This window comes from Poecilia formosa, unplaced genomic scaffold (assembly GCF_000485575.1).
Source record: "Poecilia formosa unplaced genomic scaffold, Poecilia_formosa-5.1.2 Scaffold143, whole genome shotgun sequence".
NCBI lineage: Eukaryota > Metazoa > Chordata > Actinopteri > Cyprinodontiformes > Poeciliidae > Poecilia > Poecilia formosa.
In genome coordinates, this window is record NW_006800082.1 from 1570019 (window position 1) to 1586308 (window position 16290).

The 16290-nt window shown below is 38.6% G+C and overlaps 1 protein-coding gene and 1 long non-coding RNA gene across 5 annotated transcripts in view; both read right to left on the reverse strand.

Moving 5' to 3' along the window:
- The window catches only part of LOC107837461 (uncharacterized), a 33935-nt gene that overhangs the window by 1597 nt on the left and 16048 nt on the right, over window positions 1–16290 (reverse strand). The window lies entirely within an intron of this gene.
- LOC103145542 (glycerophosphodiester phosphodiesterase domain-containing protein 5-like) lies at window positions 363–15890 on the reverse strand. 3 transcript variants are annotated; one of them, XM_016676894.1, is made up of 17 exons: window positions 15808–15890; window positions 14838–14916; window positions 10841–11046; window positions 9325–9428; window positions 8285–8378; window positions 7546–7605; window positions 6666–6764; window positions 6498–6591; window positions 5716–5861; window positions 4834–4916; window positions 4225–4375; window positions 3179–3403; window positions 2372–2529; window positions 2150–2297; window positions 1429–1511; window positions 1253–1332; window positions 363–998 (listed from the first exon to the last, which is right to left on the reverse strand). In XM_016676894.1, the coding sequence occupies exons 3-17, from the start codon at window positions 11015–11017 to the stop codon at window positions 904–906; spliced, it is 1797 nt and encodes a 598-aa protein (XP_016532380.1). In that variant the 5' UTR covers window positions 11018–11046; window positions 14838–14916; window positions 15808–15890; the 3' UTR covers window positions 363–903. The 3 variants fall into 3 exon arrangements, with proteins under 3 accessions (XP_016532380.1, XP_007563064.1, XP_007563063.1); XM_007563002.2 differs by lacking the exon at window positions 14838–14916 and having other exon boundaries at window positions 15808–15879; XM_007563001.2 differs by lacking the exon at window positions 15808–15890 and having other exon boundaries at window positions 14838–14950.

Sequence of the window (16290 nt, forward strand, 5' to 3'; positions counted from 1 at the left end):
TTGTTTCCATCGGTAGGAACATGAATCCAGTCAGAAAGCCTGGCTGCTACAGATATAAATTGTTTATTGATGTTTTCTCAGACTAGTTTCTTATCAGTCACATTGTGAAGCAAAGCTAATGGCAGTTTATTATGGTGCAACTTTATCATTACTAAAGGGGCAGTATTACGTGTTTTCCAGGCACATAGTGCCATTTAATAGCGCAATCAAAGTAACTATGTTACCTTCAGTTGTTGTAAAAATGCTATATATATCAAATATGACTTAAAATACATTTTACTTTGTAATTTAACACCTTGAAATTGAGCCTCTGCCTTTTTAAGAAACTGCTTTTTCTGAAACTCTGCCTTCAGGAAGTCATCGCAACATGGCTCCTCTATTAACCCTTTAACAACATTTTTACCAGTGGTTCACTGAGAAGTAGCTCCTATAATGAGCTAAGCAGATACGCTGTTCCACTGGGTGTTTGCTAATTGTTGCTGGCTAGTCTGAAGGAACAGAATGGGGGCGTCGTGGGGAAGGGCTGCTCTGTGAAGCAGAAGCTTGAAACCTTGAAAACTGCAACTCCAAGGAGGAGCTGCGTCTCGAAGGCGGGGCTAGGTTCAACCAGGCATTTTGCACAGCTGGATGGTTTCCATGGAGATTGACGATTTCTCAAGCATGCAGGAAATAACCAAGGCAACACTCCATGTATGATTTTGATGAGGGAATAACATTATAACATGATGGAAAGCTCAAAAAAGTTGATTTTTACATAATACTGCCCCTTTAAAGTAAAAACCACTAATGGAATTTAACCTGAGAATATTTGATGTTTGAGTAGAAAGTTTGGCGTTTTCTTCTGGCATTGACGTGATTTGGTTGCAGTATGACAGAAACCTGGCAGTGTCAGAGGTTGCCAGATCAGCTCTGCCTAGAGGGCTCCATCACGGTTGCCAGGTTGAGCATCTTCTCTGTTTGACAGTTTGAGCTGGAGACTGACCAGATGTCGCCCATCTCTATGAAATGATCAGAGAGAGAAATTATCATTAATACTTGAGATGGAGCATTACTCTGCAGAAAAATCACGGTCTTATTGAAAGATGCAGACAAGCAATGCTGCAAGAAAGTGTCTAAAAAACCGGGATAAATTTCTGACTCCAAGTGGAGCTTTGTATTCGTTACTGATCCAAAAATACTCACCTAATATTTGTGCACACAGTAGTTAATAATAATACACAATGCCGATAGCTGAGTTGTACTTTTAGGTCACCTGGTTTTTTTTGCCTGCAGCTGCCGTTATCCTGCTTCACTTCTCGGTCCGAGCAGAAAGCGAGTTTTTGTTCCCGCCATCTGCCGTTGAAAAAATAAAAAAAAAAATAACCGCAAACCCGGTCAAATTCCGGCCCAAAAAGAAGCAAAAAAGGAAAAAAAAAAGTGTTGGTTCACCTGTGAAAGTAGAAGATGATGACAACCAACATGAAGGAGAGGACGTCGGTGAGAATCCACATCAGGTTGTATTCTTCTGGACTCTGACACACACAAGCAGAAGTGTTGAATTAAATGTTTGAATTGTTTTTTTCACAGGAGAATATTAAAATAACCTGTGTGACTCATAATTTGTAAAAGTAAAAAGTCAGGCCCTAACTTTCAAAACCAGTCATTCTTTTTTATTGAGACTTCACAGGGAAAACCTGCTAAGTCCATTGGTAGGGGAGGTAGAGCAGACCACCAGCAGCCCACCGTGTTTTTGTGTTAAAAAAGTTACACTAATTTGGATGTGCATCAATTAGGGAAATAATATATTGGAAGGCCAACCAGCAGGTGCAGACACTGCAACGAGTTCACACCTGCTTTCACCCAGTTCAGTGTGTCGCCTATAAACCGAGCTTCATCCGACTTCACTCTCACTGATACTGGGGAATAAAATCCCTGTTTAAAATAAACAAACAAGGCTACTAATACACTGAGGGAAACTCTGTAGTTACTTTATTTTAGTATGTTTTAGTGGCTAAATCTAAAATATTGCATTTTAAAAATCACTTTTGGTAAAATGTTGAAGAGGTTTAGTCCCATTTTTTACCAATAAATATTACCTTCAGAATAAAGTGCACTACGTTTTTGCACTATAGACCTTTTAGTGAACATCTCTGATTAACATCGGACCCACCATGAGGAGGAGCGGGGACTTCAGGGTCCGGAGCAGCTGGGGGGCGTTGGTGGTGACCGAGTGGACCCCAGTGCACCAGGCCAGAGAGTAGAGCCACGGCTGGCTGATCACATACAGGTTGGTGCTGATGTTCACCGCTGAATACTCTCTGCAGGTGAGAACAGCAGCAGCGTTGGTAGAGAACCCAGCGGGCCCTCGCTGCTCCGTAACAAACACACAGACCTGGTGAGCTCAGCTGACATGGAGCTGTAGGGCAGGTTGAGTCTGACGATGTTGTTACGCTGCAGCTCCTCTAGAGGGAGTCGAGTCCCGGACGTCTGCTGGAGATCGGGATCCGACTGGTGGACCCAGGACCTCTGATCGGACGGCAGCCACAGAACCTAAACTTACAGACGTTAGTGCCTGCTGACCAGAGTGACTTCATCCACTGGGAAACAACTTTACATCAAAAACAGCAGACGAAAAAACAAAAGTTAGCGATTAATCAATAACTAAATTTGTTGATGTTGAGTTCAGTAATCGATTAATAGCGATTTATCACAATTAAATGAATTGTTTGAACCCTACTTTATATATATGAACATATTTAGCATTAAATTGGTTTAAATTAGACTAGTCAGCCTTATCTTGCATTTCAGTATGAGTTCACTGATGAAAGCTGGTTGTTGTTTACAATGGGCCGCATCCAAGCAAATTAATGGGAAGTTGAGTGGAAGAAAAAACTCTGGTTGTCAAATTTTTAAATTCTTCCTTTTAACTTCCTGACAAACTAAATATTGGGCTTAAATTTTAATCTAATAAACATGAAATAAATCACTGTAAAAAATATACTAGCTTCAGTTTTTGGACTGAACTACATGAAAAAAACTACTTTTAAATTATTAATATTGTAATTTATCACAACGTACCAGCTGCCCTGTCCTTGTATGCATACAAATGTTTTATTTTTACAGAAAATACATTTTAATTCTGATATAAGGAAAACATTTAAAGCAGTTTAGACATCAAATAGCCCTGAATGAGTTTTACCTGCGATGACTGGATGGACGACACGTTGTAGAGAACATCCAGGGTTCGCTGGATCCAGCTGTTACTGTACGGGTGGCCGTAGGGCGGGCGGTAGAGGTCAAAGATCACCAGTTTCTGAGCCTGACCTGCCAGCTGCAGGAAGTCCTGCAGGCTGCAGACCGACTGGTTTCCCGCTCGCTGCCGCTCCTCCTGCCGCAGCGAACCGGCTGTTCCAAATGGATTTTGCTTTAAGGTACAAAGAGAAAAAAAAAGAAATCAAAGCCCAGTTATTTCTGTGACAACACACCGATCGATGCGTTTTCCATTTGCTGGCAGACTGCGTGTTGCTCTGGATTCAGTCATGACGAAAATATGATCCACATGTTCCAGCTAGAGCTGCTGAACTTCTGACGCTGCCTCCAAATTCATTGGCACGCCAGGTAAAAATGACCAAAAAGCATTTAAAAAAAAGGAATATTTAATTTCTAACATGTCTTTACACTGCTGCAGTTAAAAAAAACAAATATTCTAAGTACATTTATTCAGTAGAGGGGAATCCAGTATGTAAGAAATAAAAATCTATTATAAATGTAGGTATTCCTCTGCATTTACAGTGGATGGCCAGTAGGAGGCAGAGTCTGAATCAACAAAATCCTATTATATGGATTATATGCACTTTTATCCGTTTTTCCCACAGTAAAATTCAAGCATTTTTAAGGGAAGGTTTCAAACTTTTTCAGCACCACACTGTGGGGGTAAAACCAATACAACTGAACAAAAAAAGACAGTTTCAATTCACTATTATATATCATTTGTTACTGTTAATAATTTGATTGTGATAGTATTCTATGTTCTACAGAAAAACTGTGTGTCTTTTTATTAGGTGTGTGAAACTATCTGATTTAAACTGTGACGTTTTCCAAATTTAGGTGTTTAACCAAATACTGGATTGCACTTTATTACAAAGTTGCTAACTTTGTAATAAAGTTTTTATACAAGAATCAAGCACTTCCAAGCCTTAGAAACACCAAATAGAAGTTCAAGAATTTTCAAAGGCAGAAACTCACAGAGAGAAACCAGGAGCCGGCGTTCAGGCCCTCCAGCTCGCTCCAGGTGAACATGGCAGCAGAGTCGCCGGTCCGGTTTGGTAAAACCTCCTGGATGTTGGTGGTGCGCTGCAGGTTGTGGTCGTGCATCAGGAAGGGCACGCCATCATAGCTGCAACCACACAGAGAAGCCTTTTACATTAAATAACTGAAACAATTAAGTTCAGTCCATTAATCGTGATTAATCCATTGTTAAAATAATCGTCAACTAATTTAGTTATCAATTAATCGTCTTAACTGAAGTATACAGATTCAAGGAAAGGCAATTCACTGAGAGAGCAACACTCAGAGCAGTAATTAAGCCAAAACTGTATAAGAAAAATATCTTTTTTTAAATTTAAGATTTGATTGTTGGCATATTTAACGTGTTTCTAATACTTTGTGTTTCTAAAGGCTTCAGTGGTTAAATTAAAAATCTGCAGAATGTGCCAAATATTTTTGCCTGATTAATTGATTAATCGTCAGAATAACTGATTAATCTTTATAATATTAGAATATTGTATCGTTAGAATAATCAGTAACAGCAGGTTTTGACAGCGTTGAGGTTTGGCTCATCAGCGCCAAACGGACCTTATTGCAACGTCCGTCTCCAGGCCGTCACTTCCGGCTTCCACTGCCTTCTCAAACGACATCAGTGTGTTTTCTGGAGCCAGCTGCACAGCGGAGGAGAGGCAGAATCAGAACCCTCGCATCCAGAAGGATAAATATTTAAATGAGTCAGCGTACAAACAGAGGCTTCAGCTCAAGAGACTTAAAAACATATGAAAGGTCAGAGTCACAGTTTGACTGGAACTTCTCAAGTGCATCTCAAAAAACTAAAAGATTTTATTTTTGGACACTCATTTACAAAATTTCTGTTCATTCTAATGTCTTACAGATAATTAGAAAAACCCCCAAAATTTTATATTATATATAATCATCTTTAGAAAAAAAATAAAATAAGCTTTTTAACATATAAATGTTATGTTCTGGCCAAATTATGAGCTACACACTCATGGGGAAGACTAAACACTGAAGCCACAAAAGGTCGTTACTAAAAAACAAGCTGGGAGAGCTGCATGCAGGCATATTCATAGAAAGTTGAGTGGAAAGAAGAAGTGTACCAGAAACAGGGATAACTGCAGGGAAACTTTGCATTGATGCATTAATTCATGCAAAAGGAGCCCAGACCAAGTATTCAGTAGTACATAGAAATGAACTCATGTCAATGAGTTCATTGACATGAGTTCATTTCATGTCAATGAACTCGGTATTCAGAGTTCATATTCAGATTTTTTTTAGATATATGAAGTTCTATAGACTTTAATTCTTTCTGATGGGATCCATTGATTTCATTTATTTAATGAATAAAAACTCTTAGATCAGGGTCCATTCATAAAAACCATGTGATTAATTTCATCTTCTAGAGTTACATTGAATCTTTTTAGCAGCTCTGATAGGCGGGCCGCTCACCATCGGCGCCCCCCGGTGACCGATCAGCGCCGGCGCGGGGCCCAGCGTTCCTTTCTGTTTGATGCAGGGAGAGTACAAGCCCAGAGGAACCAGGTAGAGGGTCAGCAGGACGGACAGGTAAACCCCCACGATCAGCCCCCGCCTCACTGCAACAGAAACGTCAGCTTTTAAAACGCTTCAAAAGTTGACCACACCATCTAACTGCTCGAATTAGGAAAAAAACAACAACAAACAGATTAAGAAGAGATTCATGTCAATAATTGTTGTAGTCATATCAGATCATTTCATATATTCTGCATGTAAATGTGCAGAGAGAGAAGCTGTGAGTTTAGGTGTCAAAAAAAAAGTTTTCTGGGCAAAAAGTTCCAGAATTTTCATTCCTAAATTTTTAATTTTAGAATAAATTAAAAACATTTTGTGATAATTATAGCAGATTTTTCTACAGCAGAGTATGGAAGGAAAGTAATAACAAAGGAAGGACAGAAAGAAAGGAAGAATTAGAGAAGAAAGGAAGGAGACAAGGAAACAAGGATGTTTGGTCAGTGGGATTAGGAATACAGTCTGGAAAACTCTCATTTAGTTGTTCTTTTATATATTTAATCCAGATCTGGAATAATCTGGAATAATCTGGAATCAACTTTCCTGACTCCAGATGAGAGCAGATCACGATGAAGATCAGAAAGTCTTTAGGAAACTGACAGTAAAGCCAGATCACCAGAGTAAAATAAAAATAACACAAATCTAAGTTTTTTTAGTGTTTTTAACCCGAAGCGTCTCCTCACCGCTGCTGTTCATGCGGAAGACGTGCAGAGCGACCGGCCAGGCCAGTGATGTCATCAGCAGAACTCCACCGAGGTGCAGGTACGGCGCCGTCACCTGCTCAGGTGATCAAACACACCAATCAGTGGCGATGAGGAAGAGGAAGAAGAGGAGGAGGAGGAAGATGTTACCTGAAAGGAAAGCAGCAGAGTCGTCCATTCTTCTCCCCACAGGTCGGATAAGACGGCGGTGGCTGCGACGGAGAAGATCAGGCTGATTAGGATCCCAACCTGAACACAAACAGGAAGAAGGAGAGTCAAAGGTCAGAGGTCAGCAGCCTTCGCAGTCTGAATTAATGAAATTTGCCTTGAGGCGCAAAAACTGACCAGACTCTTTGAAAGAAGTCAGTTTTAGGGAAACTTAAAATTGTAAATCTAACTTTAGGTTTTAGAACAAAGAATCACTTCAAACTTTTATCAATTTATGAATGAAACATTCCAAACTTATTTGTTCTTAACAGTTTTCAGCCTGATTACTGATCTAAACTCAAAAAAAAAAACAGGTGATCCAACTTTTACAAAAACTGAGCTGATTTGTTTCAAGTAATCCAATTAAGTTTATCCAAGGACGTTCATTAAGTTGTCATGTTATCATCATTTTCTCTTTTTCAGTTTTCAGGACCTTTTGACCTTCCAGCGTCTCTCTGTCCGGCTTCCCAACCAAACGGCCAGGCAGAGATGTAAAGAGGAGCAGCAAAAGCAAATGAGGTGGATTAGCAGAGCTGGCTAACAACCGATGATGTCATCAGGACACGTTGTAGAATATCATCTCAGCTGTTCACAAATTGAGCTGTTAGTGTCATTACAGTCATGAAACTGTCAAAAACCAACAGTCTTCAGTCAGATTGGCTGACTTCTACTTTAATATAAGATGGAAAGTTGTGAATTTAATGCACTTTGCAAGCAAAGTCTGGCTTCTGATGCAGACTTATGTTGAATTAAATATATTGTAATGTAAAATGCATTTTTTTAAATCTGATATTAACTCAAACTGGTGCAGAGTTCAGGTTACCTTATGACTCCAATGTAAATGAAGCTTCTGGCCTTCAGACAGTAAACACACCGCCAGAAGCTGCAGAAAGAAACAGAACAAAAACAGCTTGAGACACTTTACTCACTTTCTGCTTTTCACTCGCTGCAGGCTGTTCAGTTTTACGTTTCTGGAAGCGCTGCATGTTTTCCGGACTTCTTCAAAATGGCTTCCAGCTCCGCAGAGTTTAATCAACCTGAATTAGCAGCTAAAAGCTGCAAAATCCTGAAAAATGAGGGGCTTAATCTGTATTTTTTATGAAATGCATATTAAAAAAAACTGTTTTGCCTCTGATAGGAAATAAAAACAATTAGTATTTACAGAAAAATTCATAACATGATCTGTGACACCAGTTTAATGGTGTCACATGGCGCTTATGCTGCATTATGAAAACACAACAGTCTTTAACAAACTAGAAAGTTGTCATTTTAATTAACTGTTAAGTCTATTTTAGCTTTTAAATCTTTCACAAAAAATAATAATTTTACTTAAAATAGTTTATAATTTGTTTGAAGCCTTAAGGTTTGAAATCTACTATTTTCCTTCACTTTAAAACAGAATATTTTAACTCAGAAGAAACATTAGCATCATCTGGACAATAAGGAAAAGCTGCAGCATTCAAATGTAAATATCACCTTATTTAAAGACGGATCATTTACACTCTGCTAAAACATCTAGATAAAAAGGTGACAACTACATGCACAGCGTGTCGGCGCCTCACCATGAGCACAGTGACGTAGGTGAAGAACCCTGCAGAGATGACCAGCAGAACCACAGACCAGGGGAACCAGAACCCCAAATGACCAAAGTTAAACCTTCAAACCAGCAGAGGAGCAGAGAGAGGGTGCATTTAATACAGTCGGAATGAAAACTAGATTTATTTAATGAAATAAAGCATTGACAGAAAAAAAATTGTTTTAGTTTTATTGACAAAATTGTCGAAAGAAACAGAGAAACACACAAAAGGACAGAAATAAACAAAAAGAAACAAAAATAGAAACAAAGAAGAAACTAAGTAAAAAAAAAAAGGAAAAAGAGAAAAACAAATAACAGAAACAAAGAAACCAAAAGAAAACAAAGAAAAAAAAGGGGAGAAAGAGAGAAAACAAAAATAAACAAAGTAAATTTTGACCAAATTTATATAAGTTTATAAATGTTAGTCTTTAAAAATCACCTTTTAAGCTTATTTCTGAAAGAAATGAAAAAGAATCACTGATCCCTGAAAAATGTTTTTGAACTTTCTTTCTATTAAGGTTAATTGGCAGCAGCAGGGTGGGGGGAGGATTAGTACTAGTTAAATAACATTCAATTCATAAAACTCAGAAAACAGACTAAATGTTTCAAGTATCCCACAAAATTCTGAGAAATTACAACAAGAGAAGAACAACAAAGAGGAACTTAGAATTAGAAAATGAGTTTAAGTGTAGGAAAGGTTGAATCTGTTTAACCACAGCAGCCATCAGTGAACATCTGGCTGTGTTTAGGCCTGCAACAAGCAGAACTGGAAACTTTTCCAGAGGACTTGTGGAAACAAGTCCATGCTCTGTTTTAAAGCAACAAGAGAGAATTTCCAGGAATTCGTATAGTGAATAATTTAAAACAAGCATGATAACAGCGTGAAGATGAGCTGCGTGTCAAAGAGATGCAACAGAAGTAATCTGCTCCTAAACAAATACTCCCTCCTGTCCTGCATCAGGTTCATGAGTAAACGACTCCAGGGTGTGTAGACTTACTGCACACAGAGCAAACTGTTTGACCCACCAGTCAAAGTCGTTGTAGTCGTTCTCTGCTTGTCCCCAGAAGTAGAGGAAGAGCAGCGTCAGACAGAAAGCTGCGACCAGCAGGACGAACGACGCTCCCTCCAGCTGTGGACGCCACAACCAAACAGGATGTTTACGCAAAACCTTCCATCAAAATCACACAACAATATTCTGACCTTATCAGATGATTCATTTTATATTTTCACGCTCTACGAGCCGTAGTCACCAGAATGAAAAGAAATGAAGGCTTGAATTATGTAACTCCATGTATAAGAGTTTCACTTCTCGAAAATACTCAACTAATCCAAAAATATCAGTTGAGTTGATGCTCTTATGTTATTTCTATTTTTATTATGATTCTTTAATGTCTGTGTTTGGTTTTTATTTTATTTTATTTTTTGATAAGTATGTGCAGCACAAATTGGAATCGGAAAATGGAAAATATTGAACTTTTTCACTATTTTATTTTAGCTTTTCTGGTTTGCTTTGTTGCTTAGTTAGGCATTTCCTCCTGTTTTTTACGATTCCAAAATTGTGGAAATTCACAACAAATCCACAGATCCCTGGATTTTTTCATACCAATGCATAACTGTGAGTTTATTGCAAAATTTTGCACAAAAATAGTCAAAAACATTGGTTTTAAGTGACAAACTCCCACCTGCAGGTGGCAGTATTTCTTACTAGATATGTGCATTCTGCATATTTTGGTATCAGTCCGTTATGAAGTAAGTATAGGGCCAGTATTGCCAATACTAATACTGATATTGATACCAATACATTTTATTTAAGTTTTATATATCTAACTTTAAACCTCTAGTTCTTTTTGTAGTTGTTTTTTCTTTTAATTGTTTTGTTAAAAACTCTGAGAATTTGAACACGGTTTGTAGGATCATTTTTTGAAGCAGAAATTAACCTGCAAGGTACGAAGAGAATCAATCTTGTCGTCCATCACTTTGTTTACGGATGTGGCTTTCAGATTTATGGCTGTACCAAAAACACAAAATACTAAGGTTCCACTCTGACTTTTTGTATGTAAAACAAAATGCAAATAACGGTTCTCAACATAGTTACATTTTTAGCATGTTAAAATCTATGTAACCAATGAATCAAAACTAACGCAACAAGTTCCTAGCCGTAGTTTAAATCTATCTTCTTCAGAACATGCCGAGCATTTTTATGCATTGGCAACAATTTTGTAAGCCAAGTAGAAAAAGTCTGATCTGATCACCACTGAAGAAAATTACATCACCTTTTCCTTCAGAACATCCTTAATTTATTTAATATGTCATCATTCCAAGCAGCCAGGCTTTCCTATAATCCTGATCATGAGTTCTTTGAGCTTATTTGGCAACATTTTCCCCTGAGGCAGATTACAGAACAGCCTGGCTGCAGGCAAGCAGAATACAAAGAGTTGAGACACTTTTCCATGGTTCTGTTCTGTTATTTATTCTTGCGCAAAATTCACTATTTCTGGACTCCAGCGAAATCAGCATTTAAGCTGCCCCACAGTGTCTGACCTTGCTGCAGCAGCAATCTTCTGGCTGACCTCTGCTCCTCTCGTAGCGTCTCCAGCGGCAGCCATACAGACCCGACAGACACCGCACGAAGGGCCCATGTTCGTAGCGCCGCAGCAGTTTGGCACGGAGGCCAAGCAGGCGCTGCGAGAACTTGGACGCCATCGCTGGATACGTCATGAGTCAACCACCATCCTCCTGACACACACCTGAGAAGCAGAAAACACACCTTGAAACGCCTCTGCAGCTCTGCAGTGAGGCGGGACTGGCCATGATTAAACAGATTAATCGATTATTGGAATAATCGACAACCAATTTAGTAATCAGTTAATCAGTGATAACTGGAGAATACAGATTAAAAAAACTGTTTTCTGAAAAAACAACATATTCAGAGTAGTAATTAAGTCAAAACTGTACAAAAAATATAGAACTTTTGCATTTAACATAAAACTTTTGTCTGTAAGGATATTACAGACCTGATATATTTGACACACGTCTCACATCAATGACGTTAAAGTCACATAAAATGCAATACAACAGTTCAGACATAAAAAAACAATCACATGGCAGAGTTTTCTGCATTACAGTCACATGACCAAACAAACAGCACATGACTGACAGAAACACAAACAGGAACAATGTGGAGATAAGCATCATTTGCACTGCAAAAGCATTAATGCAAATAAGCCGCACCAGGCCTGAAGCTTCCTCTGAACCACATCAAAATCCATAAATAAACTTTATTATGGATACAGCTGAACAGCAACCACACATTCAGAAATGTAGGATTATCTTTGTTTTGTTTACTGCAGCATCATCCATTTTCAATCCCCCAATAGGTGCTGGTCAGATTCTACCTCCAACCTGAGCTTTTCCTTCCAGCAGATTTCAGGTCAAACTCAGCAGAGCCAGACCTGAAACTTCATCCCTGTAATATCCAATCTTTGTTTTTTGTCCTTTGTACATCCAATAATAATATAAACCTTCCCGCAGACAGCCGGAGGCAGAGTTGCACCAGCTCCTATTCTCACTGTACAACAGGAGCAGAGCGCAGGACAAAGTCGCTGTAACTCATCTGCTGGGTCGGCTCACAGGCTTCTTCTCCAGTTACTGAAACATTCATGCATTTTAGCCGCTAAAAAGGTGATTCACTCTGTCCACAGATTGATTCTGTCCATTTCAGTTTTTCTGGTTAACTGCAAATTAAAGCCCAAAATTCAATGTCTCTGAAAATATTTCATCAGGCCAATTAAAAAGGATTTTTATTACAGATATTTGGCCTAAAATGTTGCTTCGGGCTCCTTTTGCATAAAGGAGATCAGTGGTGGGAATCTTTTACTATCTTTTACTATCTCAATTTTTAATTCCATTAAAAATTGATTTTGGATTCAAAACAATTACTTACAATGATTTCTGCTTTAAACTATGGGTACATAAAGGCTCTTCCCGGTCTATAACAGTTACAAGGAAGAATGACAAATAGAAACAATAAAGTGTCTTATTTCACATTTAATAAGTTTTAAATATTAATCCATGCATCCTCAAAACGAGCTGCAATTTCCATCCCGAGGATTTTAGCCATTTGACAGCCTCATTATTATTCTAATCGTTAAAAAAAAAATGTAGATAATTCCTCACTGAGTCGGATTCAAGTTGTCTACAGATTTAAAAAAATGTCAGCGGAATAGGACTAGTTGAACTGAAGGTAATTAAAAGGTAAAGGTTTTATTTATATAGCACATTTTAAGCATCAAGGCAATACAAAGTGCTATTTCAACAATCCTGTCTGAACACATTTCTGCATAAAACATGGCAACAAACCTCTGACCAATCACAGGTATGAGTGACCTTAGCCCCGCCCATTTGCGCTGTTCCCGTATTGCTCAATCTTCATTTTGTGAACTTTGCTTTCGCGCGGTGAGCGTCATGTCAAACTCGGTCTTCCTGGGAATTCAGTAAAGAGCTAATTGTGTCCAAACGTCTAAAGGAAGACAGACCAGTTGTGTCATCTGACTCTAGTTTCCTCCATAGACATGGACCCATGAACGCCTCATTGAGAGGGTTGGCCCGTTGCTGTGATATGTCGGTGTCCGCCATACTTAATGTGGCGGATTTGCTGTATCGTTTAGTTTTAAAATCAATTTTGGGATATTTTAAAGCGATTCTGAATCGCAGTGAATGAAAATCAGAATTATGTGGGGTTTTTTGGGGGGGGGTTTGGCACACTAGTGCTGCTGAGGCGTTGTGAAAGCTCAGTTACTTTGACTGCCTCAAGTAACATTTGTGTCTTCTTCATTAATGGGTCTGGTGGCTCTCAGACCAGTTTGCAACAATCCAGGTATACTTCTCCTTACTCCAGGTAGCTAAAGAAAAAAGAGTGAAACATTTCAGCTCATCCTGACATGAAAAGTCAGGGAAGAATTCAAAATTTGGAAATAACTGCAAAGTGCTGTAAACGGTCAACATTCCAGCTGTAGACAATTCCTGGAAACGTTAATAGGACTCCAGCTTGAAACAAGCCAAGAGCTCTGGTCGGCCAAACGGGAGTTCACCAGATTAAAACAGTCAGATATGTAAATATGACAAGATATCTTGTTAGTGGACAAGATTTGTTGCAATTGTGGAACTTTGTGTGCTCAGATATGCTGAGTTCATCTCCTCCCTGTTGGCCTGATCCGAGCAGAAGGATCAGAGTCCTGTGTAGTTTTTATTTTTATAAATTTGTCACATTCCACCCCTGACAGGAACAGATTAACATAATAAATGTCAAAAATAGAGACCATAGTCCTGCACTGCAAAAACACCACATTTTACAATGCATTTTGTCTAGTTTCTAGTGTGAATACCTCAGCATCACTTAAAATAAGACTAGGCTAACTTAAAAGTAACTTATCAGCAAGATGTAGAAGCTTGTTGATATCATTAATTCTAGACTTTTAGTTAAAAGTACCAGTTCCATTGGCTGATTTTTTTTATTTCTATAGTTTGTTTTTTTTTTAACTTGTTTTAAGACTGGTGTTTATTGCACTGTGGGCATTTGTCCATGCGTGGTGACAGTGGAGTTCCCTAAAACTCGTGAACGCCCCTTACCCTCACAATCCTTACGAGGCATTCTTTGTGCACGTTTTCTTTCCACTAAACTTTCTATTAATATGCTATGGACAGAGTGGTCTCAACAGCCAGCATCTTTAGTAATACTTCACCTTCCTTGTTGATTATCATTGATAGTTTGCTGTTGAAGGTCAGGAGTCTTCTCCATATCTTTATCGGCCGTTTTTAAAAATATTTTTAAATATTTTTTTGAATTAAATATCTCCTGTAGTTTTCCGGGACGCTGAATGTTGGGTTTTTATTTGCTGTAAAACATCAAAAATCAACACAAAGACATTGGAATGCATCACTTTCATTGGAATATGTCACAATCTATTCAAGTTTGCCCTGGTCCATATTAATAACGCAAAATAACTTTTTGATAGTATTTTGAATTATTAAGGCACGTGTGGATACTTTGACAGAAATATCTGCTTTCCAGCTGCATTCCCTCCTTCCAGGACTGAATACATCATGATTCCTGGAATAAAATGAAACAGCAGAGCTGACTGTTTCTGAACAGTGCAGCTGTAGGCTGAAACATGACGGTCAAATGAATAATCTGGGACCTTTAGATTAAATAATCCATCCCATGTTGTGTTTACCAGTCGAAATAACAGTCAGTCTCTGTGTTAGTAAATCCTTCACTCATATAAACACCAAACTTTTTAAATAACTCCGTGTTTTCTTGGAGCTTTTTGAGGCCTTTTACCAATTTTAAAGCTTATTTATTGCGTCAAACAGCACGTCTCATCGGCTACCTTCATAACTGTCTCTATAAACAAAGAATGGAGCCGCTGAGCTCTGAGAGATCCGCTCAGAGGCGAATAACCCGTAACAACATCGACACCAGCATCTTTTCCCATCTTTTTTCATATTTATCGCTTCTGTTTCAGGCCGGTCTTCCTACCTCCAGGCTCTCGGTGAGCCGGCAGAGACGAACCCGCAGTGCAGAGCTCCTTCTCCGGCTGTCGCTCGGAGCAGATCGGCTGATCAGGAGGAGTCAAGCGAGCGAGAGTTACCGATGCAACAACCGGAAGTGAAAGACTTAAGACTTTAAGAGGGGAGGAAACATCAGGCTCCCTTTAAATTTAAGTAAAAATCAGAAAATGAAAAGTACAAAAATAAACCCGGCGTCATTTTTGCTGGCTTATAAATGACGGTACAAACTGAACACCAGGGGTGTCTCCAGATCTAAAGGGGGCCCAGTGATCATCTGGTGTGGCACACCATGATCAAAAATATAATCAGAATACAAGTTTTATAAGTTTATCATCACATCTGAGTGAGCCAGGTTCTGGTTCTGCTGGATATTTCTTCCTGTTAAAGGATAGTTTTTCCTTGTCCAGGATGAGTGAAAGCTGCATGACTGCTGGACTTCCTTAGAAAAAAATGTAAGCAAATTTGAAGAATGAACTGAACTTGATGCACTGTTTTATTACTTGGATCAATTTGAATGTATGTGTGACTGAATTGAAATTGAAACTTTTTTGTAAAGTGCCTTCAGAAGTAAACTTAAATTAGAAGTAAACTTCTAATTTTTGATAAATATCTGAGAAATTTGCTGCTATTTTTAAAAAATAACCATTTTATTTCTACCTTTAGTTTTCTTTTTTCAATGAGATGTAATTCATAAAAAAAGGAAAGGAAAGAACGAATGAAAGAAAAAGAAAAAACTGTTTCAAAGCTAATAGCAGTAATATTACTGGTACTTTTGTTGTTATTCTGTTGAGGCAATGCAATGCAATTATTCCATGGAAGAATGTAAACCTGCATTCGACAGATCTATAAATAAAAATATTAATTTGTTCCTTGTGTTTAGCCAAAGTTGTCAGGAGCCATTCTGGATCTAATCAGAAACCAGAAACATAAACACTTACCGCAATGAGGAACTTCCAGAGGTGAAGTTTTGTGAGTGAAAAGTGAAGAAAGAATCTAATCGAAGGAGAAAAGTTCTATAGAAAAACAAAGCCTCCAACAATCTGATCCAACAGCAGAGCTCTGAACCAAGTCCTCAGGCAGACTTGGTTCACATTCAGGGAGGGAAGAAAAGATGTGGTGGTACTCAGACATGTTACAAGCTTTATATGGATTTCCTTTTCCTCTTCACTTCCACTGTCTTCTTGGATTCAAGCTGCAGAAGATCTAATTTCGTGGTGGTTCTAGACCCGAATTACCACACACAGCACAGGTGGCCTTTATTGAATAGTAAATTATTGGGAATTAGGAGAGAAAAGAGGAAAACATGCAGCATAAGGCCTCAGACTGGTACGTTTACATTACATGCCATCCAGTGCCCCAAAACAGAGCAATATTTCATTGTCTAAGTGCAAGTTGTAAACTCCTGAACACCAGCCCTGTTT

What these genes read in the sequence shown, in the direction of transcription:
- LOC103145542 (XM_016676894.1), bottom strand. Translation starts at nt 11,017, where the DNA reads ATGACGTATCCAGCGATGGCGTCCAAGTTCTCGCAGCGCCTGCTTGGC. An exon ending in CTTCCGCATGAACAGCAGCG is followed by an intron (nt 5,862 to 6,497) that starts GTGAGGAGACGC and finishes TTTCTGTTGCAG; the next exon opens with TGAGGCGGGGGCTGATCGTG. An exon ending in CTGCAGGCAAAAAAAACCAG is followed by an intron (nt 999 to 1,252) that starts GTGACCTAAAAG and finishes ATCATTTCATAG; the next exon opens with AGATGGGCGACATCTGGTCA.